The following is a 21,784-nucleotide window of genomic DNA, read 5'->3' as shown; positions in this document are numbered from 1 at the left end:
TTCCCCCACTGCCTAGAACACTAGTAGAGCTGAGGGAACACATCGATGCTGCAATGATGACCATTGACAGGATGATGCTACAAAATGTGTGGAACGAGCTCGACTACCACCTGGACGTGTGTCGTGTGACCCAAGGCGCACACATAGAACATTTGTAGAGTGTGAAGAAAACTTGGTGAGTTTACGGTTCTTTTTATATATCAATCATATTTGTGCATATAATGCTTTCGAAAATATAGCGTTTTAAAAACGAATGAATCATTTATAGTAGCCCTGTATTATGCAACATAGTACTTCTATAAAATTAGTGCCAAGCTCAATGTCTGATTTGTGGTTACATGTGTGGTTTGAATATTTTGAACTATTAGTAGGGTAGTAAAGTGCCCAGTGACTGCACATATATGAAAGAAAAAGTAATTTAAAATTCAAAAGTGACACTTCAGTTGGCACTAGAAGGTGATTAGATGTATGTGTATGAGATTCCCAACCCAGTGTTTTAGGATTAAGCTTGGCTTGACATGTAACTCAAATGGGAGAAGCAAGGGATGTTTAGAGAGTTTTGGTAGTGAAAACTTGATGAAACAGTTACCTGGCTAATTTAGTAGAGGAGAAGATAATGATGAGCCATGTTTTAAAGAGGCTGTGTACCTGAAGGAAGTGGCTTAGGTATTTGCAGGGGTGAATGTTCTGGTTTTTGCTTGACTTTTTTACACTTCATTAAGGTATAGAATTCAGTGTCTTAGTTCTTCATCAGAACTGTCAGAAGTGCAAGATTATGGTCTTGTGGGATGTGACGCCATGTTGCCTCCATCTTCATGATAGAGAGGTTTTTCTGCTTCCTGAAGATGGAGGCAGCAGGTTCCATGAAAACATTGGTACCTGTTAACTGAACTGTGTGGCATCACATACGAGAAGACTTTAATCTGAATTACATTTTTCCAAGAATAAAGAATTACATAATGTTTAGTGAAACTTTTTCAGGTGAAAGAGGAGGAGTCCGGTACGCTAGAAGTAGTGCAGACAATCCAGTCAACAGCGTTAACTCTACAAAAGGCAAAGGATACGTATACGCAGAAGGGTTTAGAATTTGACAAATTAAAAAAAGAAAATGCATCTGCAAAAGATCTGGAGAAGGCCGAAGCAAAATTAAAAAAGGCTCAAGAAGACTATAGAAACTTGGTAGAAAAATACAGTGCCATAAAGGAAGATTTTGAAAAGAAGATGTCTTTGGCTTGTAAGGTAAGAGTATTGATTGGCCATCTGCAGAGCCCAGGACATTGTATGGTTTGCTGTAGGAATAAATATTGATGTGTGTTAGTGACCAGACACAGGGTTTTGATTGGTCACTTATAACTTGTAACTGCAAGCTACAAATGAATGAGACAGTCTTACTGATTTACACATTCTATGAATCCCTGCAGTTACAGCGTACATGAAATCTTGTCAGTAGTTATTGCTAGGTAGCTTCTGGTAACAGTCAGCAGTGAACTGTCACTGCTCACTTGCAAGTCACATTTGCTAACCTCTGACTCCAACCTCAACTTTTCTTGTTTTCCTCATTATATTGTCTTGCCATGGATCACACACACACACACACAAAACTACCACTTCTAACAGATCCTCTGTTATTGCATGTTGATCTGCTGCTATGAAAACATATTTACTGTGCCATTGCCTAGCAGTGGCCACCTCTTCTTGTTCCACTCTTCTGGCTTTCAGGTGTCATGTGGCAGTATGTATATGATTGGTAGAAGCAATGTTAATTGTCTGGAGTAACACTTGCACAGTTCTGTTAAGAAGATGGGTACACTGAGGGAAGAGAAAAATTTCTAATTGAATTTATTGTATTAAATGTTCAGATTATAATAACCTACATTCATAACCAGTGATGAGATGGGAGTAGTTTGTTGTAGCTGTAATGCTCTAGTACCCAGGAGGTTCCCTATTTGAATATTGGCTAAGATATTGGCTGACCAGCTAATGTTTCCTGTGATTTTTTGCAGTTTCTTCAGGTCATTGGGATTATCTACAAGTATGCCCTGACCACTTTTCTTCCAAATTCTTACATACCATTCATGGCCACCTGCTATATAATCTATGGAATTGTATTTTATTATGAATATAATAATGTAAGTGTAGTATTTTAAACAGTTTTTACTATCTCTTACTGAATAAGGTGAGTGAGAAAGCCTCTGAAGATGGCTTGTTAGCCAGTATATGTTTTGTGAACTCATATTACATAATAAATTGGATTCATGATCAGAATATAGTAAATACTGAATGAAAAGTACAGCAGCAGTGCTCGCCAGTGCTGTTATTCAAATGGCTTGAGAACAGGCACTGAGGAGAATATTGGGACCTAAGGGAGAGAAGACTGCAAAATTGCATGTGTTACAATTTGTGCTCTGCACCAGATGTTAGTAGCTTGATGGAAGTCGAAGCGTATGAGGTGGACAGAACGTGTAGAATTGAAAGCAAGATGAAAAATGCCTGAAAATGATAGTTGTACAAAGGCAAATTGAAAGTCTTTGCCCCTATTTTCTTTCAGCCACAATAATAAACATACAGAGAAATCAAAATACAGGTGACAAATAAATTCTCGATGTATTCGATGTAGCGAATTTTATTTCACATTCGCACTTACAATCACCCAAATTACAGATTTACGGTTACTGCTATCTGCAGTATCACAATTAGTACACTCCAAATGCCACAATACAACTGACTGGCTGACTTTACGTCTTGACTCGGCGACTGTTACTTTATTACTGACTCGCAGCCACTGTGCAGCTCACTTATATAGCTGCAGTGCTTGCTTGTTGCGTAATGAGTGCCACGTCATCCTGTTACGTCACCGCTGTTGATTCGCCTTGCATAGTTACCTGGTTACGGGGCTCGGCTATCTTCGGCTCCGCTCGGCTCTCTTTGGCTCCGCTCGTGACGTCACTGCGCATAGCTGCCAGGATGCGGGGTGATTACTCGCCTATTACCCGAGCGTTACGTTACCGCTGAGGGGTGGGAGGGGAGCGCTGACTCACCCACCGCGTCACTGCTGGTGTGGGGGGGGCTCGGCTTTGCGCAACATGTCACACTTTCTAAATACCTTTGACTATTTTTTCACATAGCCACCACCCCAGTTCTGGCATTTGTCCGATCGTACCACTAGTGTGGAGATGCCGCTATTGTAGAATTCAGCCGGTTGAGCACGGAACCACCGCTGGACAGCGGTTTTCACATTGTCGGAAATGGAACCTCTGGTCTGCCAGGAACTTTTTCAGTGGATCTTCCTGGATCTCATTGTCACCGGAGATGAAACATGGGTATTGGATTTCACTCCAGAATCCAAGCAGCAGAGCATGGCGTGGAAACATCCTGGTTCGCCTGTCACGAAGAAATTCTGCAGAATGCCATCCGTCAGGAAGTTGATGGTCACAGTCTTCCAGGATCGCCAAGGACCATTCCTGCTGCATTTCATGCCACGAGGTGCCCCCATCAACGCGGACAGCTATTGTGGCACACTCGCACATCTGCAAGCTGCCATCAGGAAAAAGTGCCTGGGGATTCTCGTGGATGATGTGGTTCTCCATGACAACACCAGGCCTCATGTGGCAAACAGGACCACTGCCCAACAGCAGTCATTTGGTTGGGAGATTATGGAGCATGCACTGTATAGTCCAGACCTTGCCCCCAGTGATTACCACGTGTTCGGTCCACTGAAGAAGTTCCTGGCAGGCTAGAGGTTCATTTCCGATGACGCGAAAACCATTGTCTGGCAGTGGTTCTGCGCTCAACTGGCCGAATTCTACAACAGTGGCATCTCCAAACTAGTGGTGCAATGGGGCAAATGCCTGAATTCGGGTGGTGACTGTGTGGAAAAATAGTCAAAGGTATTTAGAACACTGCCTGTATTTTGATTTCTCTGTATGTTTATTATTGTGGCTGAAAAAAATAGGGGCAAAGACTTTTCAATTTGCCCTCGTAAAACCAGATACCTAGGCATAGGTGCTAATATAATATTAAAATCGATTATGAAGAAACAGGTTGCAAAGATTTGGATTGGATTGTTTTGTTTTAGGACAGGGTTTGGTGGCAAACTCTTGTGAAAGTCATAATGAACTTTTCAAGTCCATAAAAGGCAGCAAACTTATTGCACAGCTGAATGACTGCCACTTTCTCAAGGAAGGACTATGCTTAATTAAATTATGTGATTTCTTCTATGATTCTCATTGCTTCAGTAAGCAGTCATTTCCATGACCAGTTCTGTAATGACTTGAGATTCTCATGGTAGCGATTATGAAGATTACTGTCTTCTGGGAGATAGGTTCTTCTGGAACGCTGCTACCTCTCTACTAGACTATGTAGAGTCATATCCCATAAGACAGTAAACTCACTTCTATAAAGGTTGACAGTGAACCTGGGATGTGCTACAGTCAGCATCATTGCATCCTTGTTTTGGACATGGTGGATTCATTCACATCCTGTAGTGATGGTCACTGCATGACAGTTCTCTGTACCCATTGCATACTGTTAGGGTTCGAATGGTATGGAATCTGTTACTTGAATTATGAACATCCCCAAGTCAAAAAGATGATCTAACACTCAGATTTGTTAAACTGTGAACATCTTTTTACTCTCCTGATATGTATACAGTAGAATCCACACATGCAACTTACTTTTTAAAAGTTAGAACGTTAAAATCTCTTATCCGTCACTGGTGTATGCACTTAACAAGTTTTGACCAACACTGGTGAAACTGCTATGCTTCTGCCTGCAAGTTCAGTTTTTTGGATATGCCTTCATCTTTGTGCCAATGTGTCCTATGGTGTTGGATCATTGTGCTTATTATGTCATGTGTACCTATTATGAATGTTTGCTAAGCTGGGTTTGCTCTGTTTTTCAATATTAGACCACAAGAAGAAATGGCCTAGGCTTTGCCCATCCAGCCTTCACATCTTACATGGGTTGCCTTCCTATGGAGTAGACAGACTTACCCTCTTTAGTGTTATGTTTATATTTGCACAATCTTTAGACTTGGAAGTGGAATTAACAAGTTTTGACACCTTCATAATTTCATTTTTTACAACTTTTTTTATTGCTAGTGGTGTGGGACAAACTCCCTTGTACTGCGGCCGCTTCTGGCCTATTGTACCAGCCCCAGATGGTAGGTGAGGGTGATTGTGGAGCAATTGGTGGAATGAAGATTGGCAGGGGAAACCGAAATACTCGGAGAAAACCTGGCCCAGCACCACTTTGTCCACCACAAATCCCTCTTGACCAGATGTGCGATCGAACCCGGGCCGCCACGGTGGGAAGCCAACGACTAACCGCTTGAGCTATGGCGTGGCCTATTTACAACTTAGTCTTAGCCACTATATCCATGAGGTTAGTCAATAGCTCTACTTATTATATGTTTACATATATTTTGGAATGTCATGTATGAATTTAAAGAGTCCCTTGACTTCCCCCAAATTTCGTGTTTTTAATGCTTCTGCTAATGAGTGGAAATTTTGTTTTTTGCCATTTTTTGAGTACATTATTTAATTTAGCACTTTCTTTTGTAAGTCGAGAGTATTCCCAGAAGATATGTTCTGCTGTCTCTGTTCGTTTCTCACAATCACAAACTGCTGATGGCACTATTCCCGTTTTGCCAGGCGCTGTTCAAGGCTGGTGTGACTGCTTCTCAATGTGTTTATTGTCACCATCACTCATCTGTTTATTCGGAGGGCTTCAAACCATGGTTTAGTGCTTTTACCATAGTACTTGTTAATGTAATTGATGCCTTTTTCTGTACCAGTTTCTGGACAGAATGTACGGAACTCCTCCTGTAAACATTCTTTCCAGTTAGCTTTCATATCTGATGATGGACATGAAAACTGTGAGTCTTTCCCATTATTGATTGCATCCTTGGCTCCTGGGTCTGCTTTTTCATTTATCTGGATACCACAGTGAGCTGGAATCTAGAAGAACTTGATTCTTCTGCCTCTCAATCTGAGCTCTCTGATTTTGTCCCTCAAGTCCCACGCAAGGTATGATGCAATGTTAATTTTTGGAGTGCCTCCGAACACCTGTATCCATCTTTCCAGTCTGAAAAGACTATATACCTGTCAGGTTCATAGTTTGGGATCCTTTTCAATGCTTCATCTGTATCTAACCCCTTTGCTGTGAAAATGGAAGCAGTATTCTGTGTTTTATGCTTTTCAGTGGCTTCCTGTTTTATGTATAGGAGTGAATACCTGGTGTTTTTCTTCTCATTTGGAACCATCTATTGAGAAGCATATGGTGCTATTTTTCAGTTCACCTTCCCACTGGCACAGAAACTCTCCTTTGCAACCTGGGGAGTTCTTTATATCCACTCCTTCTATAGACACCTTGGTCATGTAAATGTTTGATTGAAACATGTAGTGTGCATGCATACACCAGTGACGTGGAAGAGTTGTAGAAGAGATTTTAACGTTTGCAACTTTTAAAGGTTTTGAAAAGCAAGCTCTATGTGAGATGGCTAATAACTAAAAGGAATACATTTTTTTTTTTAATTCGCTTAGTGGGGGGTGGATTCCAATTGGTTCCACTGGGCATGGCGGCCACTGATTGGCCTAGTGTAGCCTGTCCCAGGTGATTATGATGATGGAGAATTTGGTGGAATGAAGATTGGCAGGGTAAACCGAAGTACTTGGAGAAAACCCACCCCAACACCACTTTGTCCACCACATCCCACTTGACCAGGCCTGGGATCAAACCCAGGCCACCACGGTGGGAAGCCAGCGACTAACCACTTGAGCTATGGCGTGACCAAAGGAATAAATAAGTCATGTGCACCAGGATGCTACAATACAGTATTATTCCCCCACATTTTGTACAATTTTGTGGTCCCATGTAAATAATGCATAATTTTCCCCTCTAGTTCTTTTAACCCATTCAGTGAAGAAAAATCCCTTCCCTACATAAAATCTGTACCTCAGTTTAGTATGATATTTACCTAGTTGGAAGACTTGGTTTTATTTTTCCCATATTTTCAGAGTTAAATAATGAAGGGTTAGTTTCAGTTTGAGGGCAGAAAGCTTTTATTGGGCTAGTGTTTCTAAGCTGCAGTAAGTTCTGACTTTGATGCTGTATCATGCTGTCAGCATAGCAAGTGATAGAGAAAATGGGGCAGAAATATGTTTGAAGGTCAGGAGCCATGATTTACGAGTTTGCCCGAAGTACCACCAAATCTGGAATCAGAAGCTGTAATTCCATAGAAATGGTGAAGGTGGGAAGGGTGAAGATAGAAAGTGTGAGAAAGGAGAGGCTGACATAATGTATATAGCATGGTGTCAGATATTTAATATCTTTCACAAGTTTGCTTGTAATAGCTGTATGAAATTAATACTTAATACATAATTAATACTTTTTGTGTACAGACTTTTAACTGTAAACTGAAGAATATTGCATAACATAAAAGGAAACTCCTGAAATGTAAAACAGGCTCTTTGGACCTGTATACTGAGAGTTTTGGAATTCCGTGCTATATATTTACATCTGGTGTCTCTTTAGTCTCACTTCCATGTCAGTGATCATTGGCAGAGTTGGAGGGCAGTTGCAAATTTCTTTCACTACCAGTAACAGAATGCCGAGACCGGTATTATTGTTACAGGGGTTTTGCAATGTTGAATAATGCAAAATAATTCTACCACTTTGGATGATTGGTGAATAGCAGTTGTTACACAATTTAATATACTATACAGTCAACTCTCGATTATCCGGGCTAATGGTGGGGATGGAAGTCACGGTTAATCGAAAACCCGGTTAAGCCAAATTTTATTATACGGGCTGGACGACTGTGAAGGGTCGGAGTTCGAGTCCCGGTAGGGTCAAGAATTTTAACTTCTCCAAATCGTCCAGACCGGCTCTGGGGTCCATCCAACCTCCTATCCAATGGGTACCGGGGGCTCTTTCCCCGGGGGTAAAGCGGCCGGGGCGTGAAGCTGACCACTCACCTCCAACTAGTGCCGAGGTCAAGAAAATTTGGATCTATACATCCACTCCCCCACACGCCTTAATGGCGTAGGGCTTAATTCGTTGAGCAGAGGAACAACTTTACCTTTTACCTTTTAATACCTTCATAATACTATAGACCTACCTGTATTTAAATTTATTCATCCTCATTTCTATGTCATCTCATGGCCTATTTAATACTTTCTTTACATTACACTCAGTATGAATTAGTTATTTCAATCACTGTTCAACAACATCCAGCACTTTTTACGGTCACACTTAACACTTAAAATAATTTAATACTGTCTTTTGCTTTTTCGCGGCATTTTCCTTTTTACGGATATCCGTACGAAGCCTACGTAATATTAGCTTGTCACTTAATAAACTGTCCTCTTCACTCTCAAGATAGTCTAGTAAGGATTCCAAATGATTAAGCGCAGCACCATGTGATACTTTCTTACTGGCAACACTGTCCACCTCTTCCTCATTCTCACTTTCTTCCCGCTCTTCTGGCTGCACCCCCATTGAAGTTACGATTTCGTCACTGCTTAACATTTCGAAGCCCGGTTCACACGAGTCACAGTTAAACCACTCTCTTATATTTTCCTCGTTGACTTCTTCACCACCATGAACTTGGTTAGCCACTTTTGTCAATTTTATGGCTATCTCATTTTCACTGAATCCAGTGAATCCATGGATTTCGTCATCTTCATTAGTGATGAAAGGCATCAGTTTCTTCCATGAATTTTTCAATACAGATGGCTTTACTGTATCCCACGCTGTTGAAATCTCGTATATGGCATCTAATACTGAAAAGGACTTCCAGAAACACGTCAGATCATTGCCTTCATCGATGTACTTTTGTAGCAAATTTGATCTGTAGATTCTCTTCATACTTGAGATAACTCCTTGATCCATTGGTTGGATAAGTGCGGTAACATTAGCGGGAAAATATTTCACAAAAATATTTCCATCATCTGACCTCAGGAGACTTTCGTTAGGATGTGAGGGCGCATTGTCAATGAGGAGCACAGCTTTCTCAGGTAGGCCTTGGGATTTTAGATGGTCACGAACTTGAGGCACGAATTTAAAATCAAACCATTCTTTAAATATCGCTCTATTCATCCAAGCTACTTTCTGGTTAAAATAATGGATAGGCAGACTTGAAGCTACTGTTCCTTTAAAAGAGCGTGGTCTTTTCGCTTTGCCGATAACTACTGGTATTAGTTTGTGTGTTCCTGATGCATTAGAACAGCACAAGACTGTCAATCTCTCCTTACTGGATTTGTGACCTGGAGCCTGTCTTTCATTTTGAAATGCCAATGTTCTGGTTGGCAAGCATTTCCAATAAAGACCCGTTTCATCGGCATTATAGATTTGTTCTGGCAGCAGATTTTCACTTTTCACAAAACTATCAAAATTGGTGCAAAATTGATCTGATGCTGACAAGTCCCCTGACAATTTCTCACCTTGAATACTGATTTCTCGTATTCCATGACGCTGCTTGAAACGTGTTAGCCAACCGGAAGAAGCGTCAAAACTCCCTTCTAGTTCAAGTGCTTCGAAAAAATATTTAGCTTGTTTAGCACAAACTGGTCCTGTTATTGTTGTTCCCTGTGCCCTTAGTTGATTAAACCAGGTCAGCATCGCTTTGTCGAGATCATCGTATGTTGATTTCTTCATGGTTTTTCTCTTCTTCATTCCGCTTGAATTAGAAGACGAAGCAAAGGAAATTAACTCATTCTTTTGTTTTTTCAAATCACGAACAGTTTGTTCTCCAATACCGTATTGCATTGCTAATTGTTTAACTACAGCTCCTTTTTCCAGCTGATTGATAATTTCAAGTTTCTGTTGAATACTTAACACAACACGCTTCCTTTTAAACCCCGACATTTTGCTAACGCACTTGAAGATCTATATTAAGAAACTGATACTTACTTTCACAATGCACTCTCACACTGAGATGGTACCGTTAAATAACCTGGGGCGGTGTATTTGTCCTTGAAACTTTCCAAAAATTCTTGCATTCTTTCACCCCCACCCTAGAACATTGTGTTCGCATAACGGGACGAAATAATGCAGAGCTCGGTTCACACTAGTGCGAAAATAGTGTTAAACTCACCATGTGAAACAAAAGTGAATGAATATTAAACAACATATAAACTTAAAAAAAAAAGCCCCGGTTAAGCCGCAAACCGGTTAATCCGCCCCCGGATAATCGAGAGTTGACTGTACTACAGTTTTAGGTATTCACGCTGCTTAACCGTTTTGCTATGTGTTATCTTCTCAACATTTTCCTAAAATAATGGGCTTTTTAGGCAAAAATGTGCAAGGAATGAGATAAAAATGCATTTTCATAGCCAGTGAATGAAGGTGCATGACACAGTGAAAGAGGGTGATTATTTCCAGGTGTGGAGTAGATTCAAATGTCACCCTGTACAGTAACGGATGCTTGTTTCACTTAAGTGGTATATTACAGGAACAGGGTTAAACCACATTTTTATGCTAGAAAGTGCTAACCTTCAGAAAACTGTCTTGCTGGAGTTGTTCATTGTCAGAAGCAGTTCAGAGGAGCACTAATTATACTTCTTTGTTTCCGTACTTTGAGAGCTTTATCTGTGTGTGAAATGCTTGAAGCAGAGACCCATGCACAGTTCAACATCACATTCACTGCATGTACGAGGGTTATCCAGAAAGTAATTTCTGATGGGCTATTGGGAGAAAACAGTTTATTTCCAAACCATTTATATTGCCATTTGATGTACGTATTGTGGACTACTTTTCAACATAGTTTCCACCATTGTTGAGGCAATTCTTATAGTAGGGTACTAGTTTTTGTACCCCTGCATCATAGAATGATGCCACCTGTGATGCAAGTCACTTGTTAATGGCTTCTTTGGCCTCGTTATCACCATGGAACTGCCAACCACTGAGGAAAGTTTTCAGATGTAGGAACACATGAATTCACTTGGCGCTAAGTCTGGGCTGTAGGGGGTAAGATGTAATTGTTCTAAGCCAAATGTCGCAATGAGTTCTTTGGTTGCAGCTACAGTGTGGGGGTGGGCATTGTTATGAAGCATCACAGCACACTGGACTAAGCATGCCAAGTAGTGTGTTCTGGATCACATGACACACTTTCTTAAGTGTGTTGCAGTAGACACCTGCATTGATTATTGAGCCTTGAGGCAAAAATTCCACAATCAGAACGTGTTTCTCTCCCAAAAACGCTCTGCACAGATCTTGCTAGTTGAAATGGTCTGTTTGAATTTTTCCTTTATTGGCGATCATGTGTGCCTCCACTCCATGGACTGCTGCTTCTATTAAGCGGTTGTGTGTGACACCCTTGTCTCGTCTGCTGTGACTGTGAGGCTCAAGAAATCTTTGCCTTGTTCACTGTATCATGTCAGAAGTGTTAATGCACTGGCCTGCCATTTCATTTTGTGTTCTTCCTTAAGCATCTTCAGCACCCAACATGAACACAATTTCTGAAAACGAAGTTTGTCAGACACAGTTTTATGAAGAAGAGACTGGTTTCATGTTTCTTGCATTCAAGAAACAGATTACAGACTGCATTTCACATGTTGCAGACTTCTCAGTTTTCTTGAACATTGCCAACACACATGATGATGCATAACTCGGTTCAGTTGTCTACAAATGACGTCTGTGCCTTCCCAGAGAACCAGCAAACTCTGCACACATGCTCACCATCATCATCACAGTGCTGTTGCTGCAGTATTGCAAATGGGACTTCTTTTGAAGAAAGCAGTCTTCTGGGATGTGGCGCTGTGTAGATATTGTGTTAACTGACATTTCGGAGGAACGTATCTTCTGAAGATGGAGGTGATACGTTCCTCCAAAACATCGGTTAACACAATATCTACACGGTGCCACATTCCAGAAGACTGCTTTCTTCATAGTCACCACCATGAAAACCTCAAATCTTATACGGGACTTCTTTTGTTGATATACCTCATATATCTGCTGTGTTTCCCGTTCTAGGATTCATGATAGAAGATGTATGCTCATGAAATTTCATCATTGCATTCTTTTGGGAAATAGTGTTGGGCATGTAATCTGTAAAGTGACAGTCTCTCAGATCTTGAGAAATTTCTTCAGTTGAACACTGTCCACACCTGGGTGAGATTCTTCTTTCAGAAACCCTCTGATAATGCTCATTTCAAAATCTGGAAAGGGAATGTGCTTTTCATTTTGCATGAGATGCAGTGCATATGCATTGAACAGTGCTAAGTGAGCAATGTAAAGTACCAATATTTTATGCCATTTCACAGATTTACGAAAGGATGAATGCACTGCACTCATTTTAATGTTTTTGTCGATAATGCTATTACGTGATGACTGAAAGGTAGAATATCAGGACCAGAAAAGTCGTCTTTTGCTAAGTAACAGCCAGTAAACATGTTTCCACAGCAACCAAAACACACCCCTGCCAACAATACCTGGGCCATTGCTAGGCAACAACCCACTTAACACATCACTGAACAATGGATGAATTCTGGGAAACACTGTTTTCTCTGCAGTCCACTCTGAGGCTGTATAACAGCCAACAGGACAAGCCAGTCAGTTGTAGTTGAGAGTCATGTTGCAAGTTGACAGTTGTAAGTCGGAGGTCAGGTTCAGTGGCTGAGAGTCTTGAATTGCATTATTAGATTTAGTTACCAAGCAATGACAAGTGAAGGCTTAGCATTTGCAGCAGTGATTGGTAGGGTGTGTAGGTTAGTGAAAATGTTATAATGATTTGTGGTTACAAGTTACAAGCATTCATTAACTCCAGTTATTAGTCCAAACCACATTGCTAGACAGTGACATGTGATAATATATTGTGGCTTCAGAATTGGTACTTTATTTTCCAGTATTTACAGAAGTATTCTAATGTCCTGTCTGTCACACCACTATATGGCCATAATTTAATTGCTGGTCATGGAGTATGCTTTGCTAGATGAAAGCTTCTATGGTAGAGGGGGCAGACCTTTTCTGTTGCCTTGTTGTGTACCACAGGAATTGGTCTTTAGTTTGTGGAGAAAGAGAAAACATGCAGGACTGGTGTATCAGTTATCATTATAAGCTGAGTGACATTTAGAGTGGTGAACCCAGATCCTGACTTGCTGAAAATGTCACAAGCCCTTTGAAGTCATTCTTCAGCTGTTTGTGCTTCATTATTTGGAAAATGGAGCATTCTAGGAATTGGAAGGAATCAGTCTCTTGCCATAGTTACTGGGACAGTTTTATAGAGGAATAGTAGAGTGCTGTCTGATGGCACGTTCACAGAAAACAATTTTTGTCTGTGAATAGAATGGATGATTCTGTATTCTCTGGCAGCAGCTGTAGCAGGTGTAGTACCTATAGAAATATGTTGATCTCGTTTGTGAGAATGTTGCAAAAAAGGAAAACTGAAATGCTGTTCTGGCTGGATACTGCTGTGACGTGTATTGATGTTTTGCTTGCTAAGCATGTATATACAGTGATCAGACTGCTTGCATACCGCCCTGATTTGAAGTCCATAGGATGAATCTGAGGTACTGTGAGAAACAAGATGGCCACAAAAATGTGATATTTGAACTGGGAACTATTCAGCTTCTGACACAGGAACAGTTTCCTGCTGTGAGAGAAGAAGGGTGGGCAGATATTCAGTTTCCTGCTGTGAGAGAAGGGTGGGCAGATATTCAGCTTCCGGCACAGGAACAATTTCCTGCTGTGAGAGAAGAAGGATGGGCTGCTGTCTGCAGACATACTGAAGATGTGACAGAAGAACACATGAGTAGACAGCATGGAGAGAATCATCATGAACCCCACTGATGTTAGCCCTGAAGAAGACATGAAGAGAGCTTCCCCACTCTCCAGTGGTAGAGAGTACAGCTCTGGTACACGCATTCATCGGTGTCATGAGAATCAAAAGTAATACAGAACTTGGAGCTGATGATCAGACAGTGGTACTTGGATTGTGACAGACTGTGTTTCCCCATACTTAGTTAGTTGTATGGCAAGAGGTACTTGTATATCAGTTCCCATAAGAACGGTTTTCAGTTACATGGCTGCTGTGATGGTCAGATTTTGCTGTTTATTTGTATTCTCCCATGCTCTTTGGTAGCGTGTCTTATATATTCATTGTGGGTGATAGTACTGGAGAGGCTTTCTGCTGCGTTTGAGGGGCATGTATCAGGCTTGCTTGCCCTTCTGTCCTGTTTCCCTTTCACTTCCCTTCTCTTGCACAGGTTTGTGCCATGAGGTACTAATTGAGGAATATAACTTTAATCGGTATTCTTTCAGAGAGTTATACTTATTTCTAACGATCAACATTAACAAACTGATCACTTGATGTGTATACCTGTTGGTCTCAATAGTAAAAACACCTGAGTTTGAGGCATCAGACTTGTGAACCGTCAGAATGAAAGTTGCATTGTTATTTCACTGTAGGTCCGAAAGAAATGGATATTTGCTGGAATCCTTTAATTTAGTATGACGCATTACAAATTTAACTTCACTAATTTCATTTCTGGTTCTCTTATCAGTATCTGCGTGCGGCTGACTGTCTGAATGTTTGGTATCACTTTTCTCACATTCACAGTTTTGTAGAGTTTTATTCACTTCATCAGCAGTCAGGTTTGAAGCATGGAATGCCCTCTGATTACTGCATTAGCTTGTACTTGTTTCAGCTACCATGATTTATGCACTACTAACATTTTCCTCAGTATTTTAAAATGAAAGTTGGGACCTCATTAGCAAAGCAGAAGCTTCAGTAAGACTTTCTTGTTACTGCCAGTGCATGCCAGAAGCATATACAGACATCTTACAGAGCTCTCACATGTGTATGGTTATTGTCCTGTGATGATGGAGTGTATATGCACAGCATAAGGCTGGACATGCTAGTGTCACCAAAACTCTGAAGGGGTAATAATTATGATCACACATTCCATTCTGTTCCAGCACTTTCAAGATGTAGAAGAATCACATATTAAACAAATGAAAGAATTTCTCAATACCTATGCTGAAGTACTGCAGAATAATCATGATCTCATTGGACAGGTGAGCTCTAGTCTTGTGCCCTTTAAATAAAGGAATAATGAAATGGTATCCCTTATTTAATAAGGTGTGTTTCATTAATACAGTTCTTCACATTTTTCATACTTACATCTTTTAATGTTTTGGTCATAATTTCTATTTGGTACAGTATGTCACCAACCTGAAACCATTAAACACGATATGGATTTTCATTCATCAGCAAGGCAGAGTTATTAAAATTGTTAAATTATATGTGGTGTGGGTTCCTTGCTCATGGCAGAGTAAGGAAGTACACTCAACTCTCGATTATCCGGGGGTGGATAAGCCGATTTGCGGCTTAACTGGGGCTTTTTTGAGGCTTATATTTTGTTTAATATTCAATCACTTTTGTTTCGCTTGGTGAATTGTAACGCTATTTTTGCACTAGTGTGAACCGAGCTCTGCATTTTTGGTTCCGTTATGCTAACGCAATGTTCTAGGGTAGGGGTGAAAGAATGCAAGTATTTGTGGAAAGTTTCAAGGACAGATACATCGCCCCAGTTAGTCTCTTTGTATCGATCTTCAAGTGCGTTAGCAAAATGTCAGAATGTGAAAGGAAGCGTATTGTGTTAAGTATTCAACAGGAACTCGTGTGAGCCGGGCTTCGAAATGTTAAGCAGTGACAAAATCGTAAGTTCAGTGGGGGTGCAGCCAGAAGAGCAGGAAGAAAGTGAGAATGAGGAAGAGGTGGACAGTGCTGCTAGTAAGAAAGTATCACATGGTGCTGCTCTTAATCATTTGGAATCCTTACTAGACTATCTTCAGAGTGAAGAGAACAGTTTATTAAGTGACAAGCTAATATTATGTAGGCTTCATATGGATATCCGTAAAAAGGAAAATGCCGCGAAAAAGCAAACGACAGTATAAAATATTAAGTGTTAAGTGTGAATATTCGTAAAAAGTGTTGGATGTTGTTGAACACTATGGTTGAAATAACTAATTCATACTTCAGTGTAACATAAAAAAAGTATTAAATAGGCCATGAGATGACATAAAAATGAGGTTGAATAAATTTAAATACAGGTAGGTCTATAGTATTGTAACGTGTTTTGAGTTTGTATCCCAAGTGGAAGAATAGTGCCTGGATTTGGTCACAGCCACTTCTGTTCACTTCCTTCCCAACTCATTGTTTACCAGTCCTACTACTTGATGCCGTAAGGTCCTAAGATATTGACAGCATCGTAAGATAATCCCAGAAAAGATCATGTACTTCGACTATTATCTCACATGATCCAACAATATTTTAAAAATTAATTATTGTTCCTACTTTCACTCTATTATTGGATTATTGTTCTGGGGACATTCCCCAGACAGTGTAAAAATCTTCAGGTTACAAAAGAAAATAATTATAATCACTCTTGGTTATAGAAGCCAAGACTCGTGTAGGAAATTGAAAATTTTGCATCTTCCATCCCAGTATATTTTTTCTCATCATCTTTCTGTGATCAGAAATAAGAAAGAGCATGTGGCTAATTCTGATGTATACCACACTGATGTGAGACGACATTTAAAACTTACATCAACCTTTACCAGATTTAACTAAATATCAGAAAGGAGTCTACTGTTTAGGTGCAAAGGTTTTCAGTGTGCTGCCTTCTTATGTTAAACAAAAGTCAGGCAGTCTGAAGAGATTTGATTCTGAAGAAATTTTTATATGAATGTTCATTTTATTCATTAGAAGAATATTTTCAAGTACATAACATTCAAAATTAGTATGTACTGTATCTCGTTGGAAATTCCTGTTGGATAGCATAAATCTGATACTCAGTACTGTCATTTTAAATTATAACTAATATTTCACCATCATATTATTTTTCACTTTCTCTTTTATTTTAAAGTTATTAAATATCTTTGAAGATCTTGATATAAATTTATATATTCCTGTGACTTCATAATTTGTAAATGTTGTGTATATAATTAATTATTTATGAGGCTGTTGAGAATTATCTGACAATTTTGTATATTTTATTATCTTGAGTATAATGATATCTTATAAATGCCTATGGTATTGTCAATCAAGGCAGACACATGTGACAGTATTTTATGTGCTCTGATATTCAGAAAAGTTCTTCAGGTGATCTTTTGCTATCTATTAATGTTACATTTCTGTTCTTATACTTACATTTATAAATTATAATTAATTCTGTAATTAAAGATAGCAAATTTTTAACATATTTTCCATATTCACTGTGTTTTTGAATTCTCTGTACTTAGTTTTTAACCACTCTTAAACATATTAAAATAATACTTATTCTGGATGAACTCATAAATTTGTAAATTCTTTATGTTTATAATTCATTTGTATGTGTTTATTGAGGATTAATTACCAAATTCTTAGTTGTTTTACTGAGTGTAATGACATTTTACAGATTCTTACTCATTCTATTACCACTAGTTCAAGTATTCAGTGTAATTTGTCAGTTTATTTATAAGATTTTCATTAATGTCAAAGTTTTTGTGTTCTTTATCATTCATTATCTTGAAAACAGTACTTGGAATTGAAATTTAAATCCACATTTATTGTAAATTGTATGACTTGTTCTGTATCCATCATGCTTTCCTGCTATGCATTTGTAGAATGTAAATTAAATTTGTACTTAAATTTCATGCTCCAGTATGATATGCACACTGATCAACAAAATGTGCTGTATTCCAGAACCAATTCCACACAGGCCAGAATGAACAGAATGCCATTAATGTAATACCAAGTAACTGTAATCACTAGAAAGCTCACAAGGCTGTTCAGAAACCTCTTGATCCCACCTACCTCATGCCCCGTTTGTAGGAGAATATAACGACTTAAAGAGAGAAAGTAAACAACACATTTAACAATACTTAACATAAGCTTCAGCTGCAGAGAAGACTAAATTGTGTCTATACATGTAAACTAAGATTTTGTATAATACTGCAGTGCATTTGCATGTACCCAAGTATATTGTAACGTTTGTCATTGTGTGGAACATTTATTGTCTTACCACTAGCCACTTGTGATTTTGATATCATTTTGTCCACTACATTTCACCTTAATATCACTACACTGAACTGACTACTCTGCTTTGTTGCACTCAGCTCACTCTTATACCATTCTGTGCTTCACGTCTGGTTCTTCACACATGTCTTTGCTGTGCCGCATCTCAGCTCAGACAGTTCTCTTTGGGAAGGGCAGCTCCCCTAGAAGTGGGGGGAGCCTCAGTGTTTATAACAACAGAGATTCAGCTCTTGTGACAGTGTTGTCATGTAGCTGTTGAAGCCTCTTCGCTCACACATGGAGCTGAGCCCTTCTTGAGAAGCAGCATTTTATGGAACCCGAAGGTTCATTACCATGTTCACAGGAACCCTCCAGCGGTCCCTATACTGAGCCAGATTAGTCCAATGCATACCATTCCATCCTATCTCTCTGAGATCCATTTTAATATTAACCATCCACCTACACCTTGGTCTTCCCAGTAGGCTCCTTCCTTCCAGCTTTCCCACCAATATTCTATATGCATTTCTTCTCTCATCCATTCATGCAACATGCCCTGCCCATCCCATTCTTATTCATCATTCTTATTATACTTGGAGGAGAATACAAGTTATGAAGCTCCTCATTATGCATTTTTCTCCAACCTCCTGTCACTTCATTTCTCTTCGGTTCAAATATTCTCCTCAACACTCTGTTCTCTAACACCCTCAGTCTATGTTCTTCCCTTGATGTAAGAGACCAAGTTTCACACCCATACAAAACCACAGGCAAAATTATAGTTTTGTATATTCTAATTTTTATGTTTTTTGACAAGAGACAGGAAGACAGAAGGTTCTGAACTGAATGATAGCAAGCATTACCCAAGTTCAATCGCCTTTTAATTTCCTCCTGAATCAGGTTTTGATTTGTTATTGTTTCCAAATATCTGAACAGTACCACATTTTCAAAACGTCTGTTACTTATCTGTATGTCATGATTTTGCTTTTCATTTTGGTGACAAGACAGCAGCATATACTTAGTTTTCTCTGTGTTTACTTCTAGATCAATCTCCTTACTAGTGTCAATTAAAGTTTGTGTGTTTCTCTTTATGGTATCTATATTATCACCCAGTAGGTTCACTTCATTGGCATAGACCAGCAGCCGATATTGTGTATCTTCCCATCAGTAAATGTCCAAGTAAATTTATGGATGTTACAATGTGGGAAGATTGTAGTTTTGGCAGTAAGATTTTTCAGTGTGGCAAAGTTTACTACTCTAACTGCATTATTGTTACTAATTTCATGTAAACTCTCATTCCGAATTGTTGGTTTGGAAATGTCTTCCCTCCCCACTTTGGCTTTGAAATCTCCTAACAAAATTTTCATAGGATACTTTGGGAATTTATCAGATACATGTTCTAGTTCTTTGTAGATCCTGTCCTTTACATAATTTTATCTTCTGTTGGGGCATGAACAGTCACAATGAAGATATCACACCAGTGCCCTCTTGGTATTATATATGCCATTTATCACCAACGAACTCTGCCCTCTTAACTGATGATAAAATTCTCTTATGTACAAAAAAAAACCTGTAAGTAATTCATGTTTTTCATTCCCCTTTCCATAGAAAAATGTATATTTGCCTGCTGGCCCACTGCCACCTTCATCCCATCTGACCTTCTGTACTTCCACTAAATCTAACTTATATTTTGAGATTTCTTCTGCCACTGCCCTGAGTGAACCTGCCCAAAACATACTTGTAACATTGCAAGTATCTAATCTTATATCCATTTTCTCTAGCCTAGGTTGTTTATCCAGAGGAATCTGTCCAGGTCCGAGACTTTGAACATTTTCATGACAAGCTTATTTTTTAGGGTGAGAAGTTGTTAGCCCCATGCCCAACCTCCAAGCTGGAGGGCCACCCCTTGTCAGCTCTCTGTGACTGCTTATATGCCACCGCTGGTGGGGGAAGGGGTGTCCTGCATAGCGCAAATACGTCACAGTATATTGGCAGCTTCCCTCCATACCTGGAGGTCGTCTCCTCCATCCGCAACCTGAGGACACGGCATGCCATGGTGACAGGGGACCCACCTAGAATGATCTGAACTTCAAATTTCATATTGCTATTTCTTTTATCTTGTGAGCTAATTATATTGTTATCAATTACATCTTTCATAAATATTCTCATATGTTGATACATTTATGGTTTTTTATGTAAATTGATACATTGCTTCCCTCTGTAATGCTATTAAGAATCAGTGACACAGTAAAGTGGCTTAAAAATAAAATTGTGAGGTGTTTGGTATTAAAAGCAGTTTTGTATTTTGGAGGAGAGAATTGTTGATTTGGAGCAATATGGGTGTGCTGTTCCTGCTTGATGACAAAGCTTTCTTGCATTGGAAACATCTGATTTTTTTAATTGATTCTAGGTTCACATAGAATTTAAACGACAATGTTTGGAAATGACTGTGGATAAACTTCTTGAGCAGTTTGTACTGAACAAATACACTGGACTAGAGAAGCCAGGTAACTGTTTTTAATACTTTTCTTACTTTGTATTAACCTGTTCAAGCCAGTCTGCCATAAACTTTTAAACATCAAAGTTTCTGCTATTGCAGCAGCTCAGAAATATTACCAGATGAATGCCAAAAGTATTGAACCTTTTGGATAGCTAATGTGTCATATCTGTATGGATGTTTTGTTGTTTTTGGCATTTATTTTGAAGTGTGTGATTTAATTCTGCATAGGTATTTTGAATAGATACATGCATGCAGCAAAATGAATTCATTCCATTCTCTCTCATGAAGCAAAAGATTTTAGTTTTAGGAAATATCCTGTCTTTTCTTTTGTTCCTTTATTTATTGTTTGCTCTGCATGTATAGAATATTAGTCCTCTGTTTGAATTAGTTGAACTCCAGAATGAAATTTTTGAGTGAAATAAGGATTTTGCCTGAAAATATTAACTTTGGATTTGATTCAACAGTAGGAGTCAAGATTTCCATATTGACTTTGAATCACATTGCTGAATATATAAGGTGTCCAGATGAAAGTTATCCAAAATAAAATTTATATACCTCAGAAACCAATTGTCATACACGTATCCGGTTTATGTCATCGGAAAGGAAAACTGGAAGTTTTTTTTTTTCATACCCAGCTTACATGCATATGCCACCACATTTTTGCCACCATGTTAGGAATCACCTGGACAGAGAGATGGCTGGGATATGAATTGGCAGACATAGACCAATTGCTTGGCCTCCTAGGTCGCCAGATTTAACCCCAGTGGATTTTTACTTGTGGGGTTATGTTAGGAACATTGTCTCCCAGGTTAAGATCAATGACCTTCTACATCTGAAAGCCCGCATAAGGGACACTGTGGCTATGGTAACGCCAAACATGCTTCAAGCCTGGATATTTGTCGTGCCACCAAGGTAGCCTAGGTGTAGATTTATTGAGATAGTTATATACGCAGAAAAACTTTGATACTTTCCCTTTGTAATGGTGTAACCCATTCATGTGTATAATAAACTCTTTCTGAGATGTAATGAATTAATTTGGATACCTTTCATCTGGACCCCTGTATTTTGTGGAGCATTTGTAGAGTAGTTGATATGTACTGTCCGCATTAGTGATGTGAGTCCTAGATTGGTTGTGCTATCACAACTGAAACTGGTATGGAATCTTGATCAGAATAATCACACATGCATGTATAAAGTCACTGACATTTATTGCGGGGAAATTTGAGGTTCCTGTTTCATAGTTCATGGTCTTCAGGAAATTTGTATGAGCAGGGCGATTGTCTGTTGATTGT

At 39.3% G+C, this 21,784-nt stretch overlaps 1 protein-coding gene across 7 annotated transcripts in view; it reads left to right on the top strand.

Annotated features, from left to right (window-relative positions):
- LOC111864467 (F-BAR domain only protein 2) overlaps positions 1 to 21,784 on the top strand; it is a 137,656-nt gene that overhangs the window by 22,186 nt on the left and 93,686 nt on the right. For all 7 annotated transcript variants that reach the window (XM_023851727.2, XM_033751440.1, XM_023851726.2 and 4 more), the window contains exons 4-6: positions 982 to 1,239; positions 14,917 to 15,015; positions 20,403 to 20,499. In XM_023851727.2, the coding sequence (XP_023707495.1) occupies positions 982 to 1,239; positions 14,917 to 15,015; positions 20,403 to 20,499 (454 nt within the window). The remainder of the gene's footprint in view (positions 1 to 981; positions 1,240 to 14,916; positions 15,016 to 20,402; positions 20,500 to 21,784) is intronic.

This window comes from Cryptotermes secundus, unplaced genomic scaffold (genome assembly GCF_002891405.2).
Source record: "Cryptotermes secundus unplaced genomic scaffold, Csec_1.0 scaffold706, whole genome shotgun sequence".
NCBI classification, from domain to species: domain Eukaryota; kingdom Metazoa; phylum Arthropoda; class Insecta; order Blattodea; family Kalotermitidae; genus Cryptotermes; species Cryptotermes secundus.
This window is presented reverse-complemented; position numbering and strand designations above follow the sequence as displayed.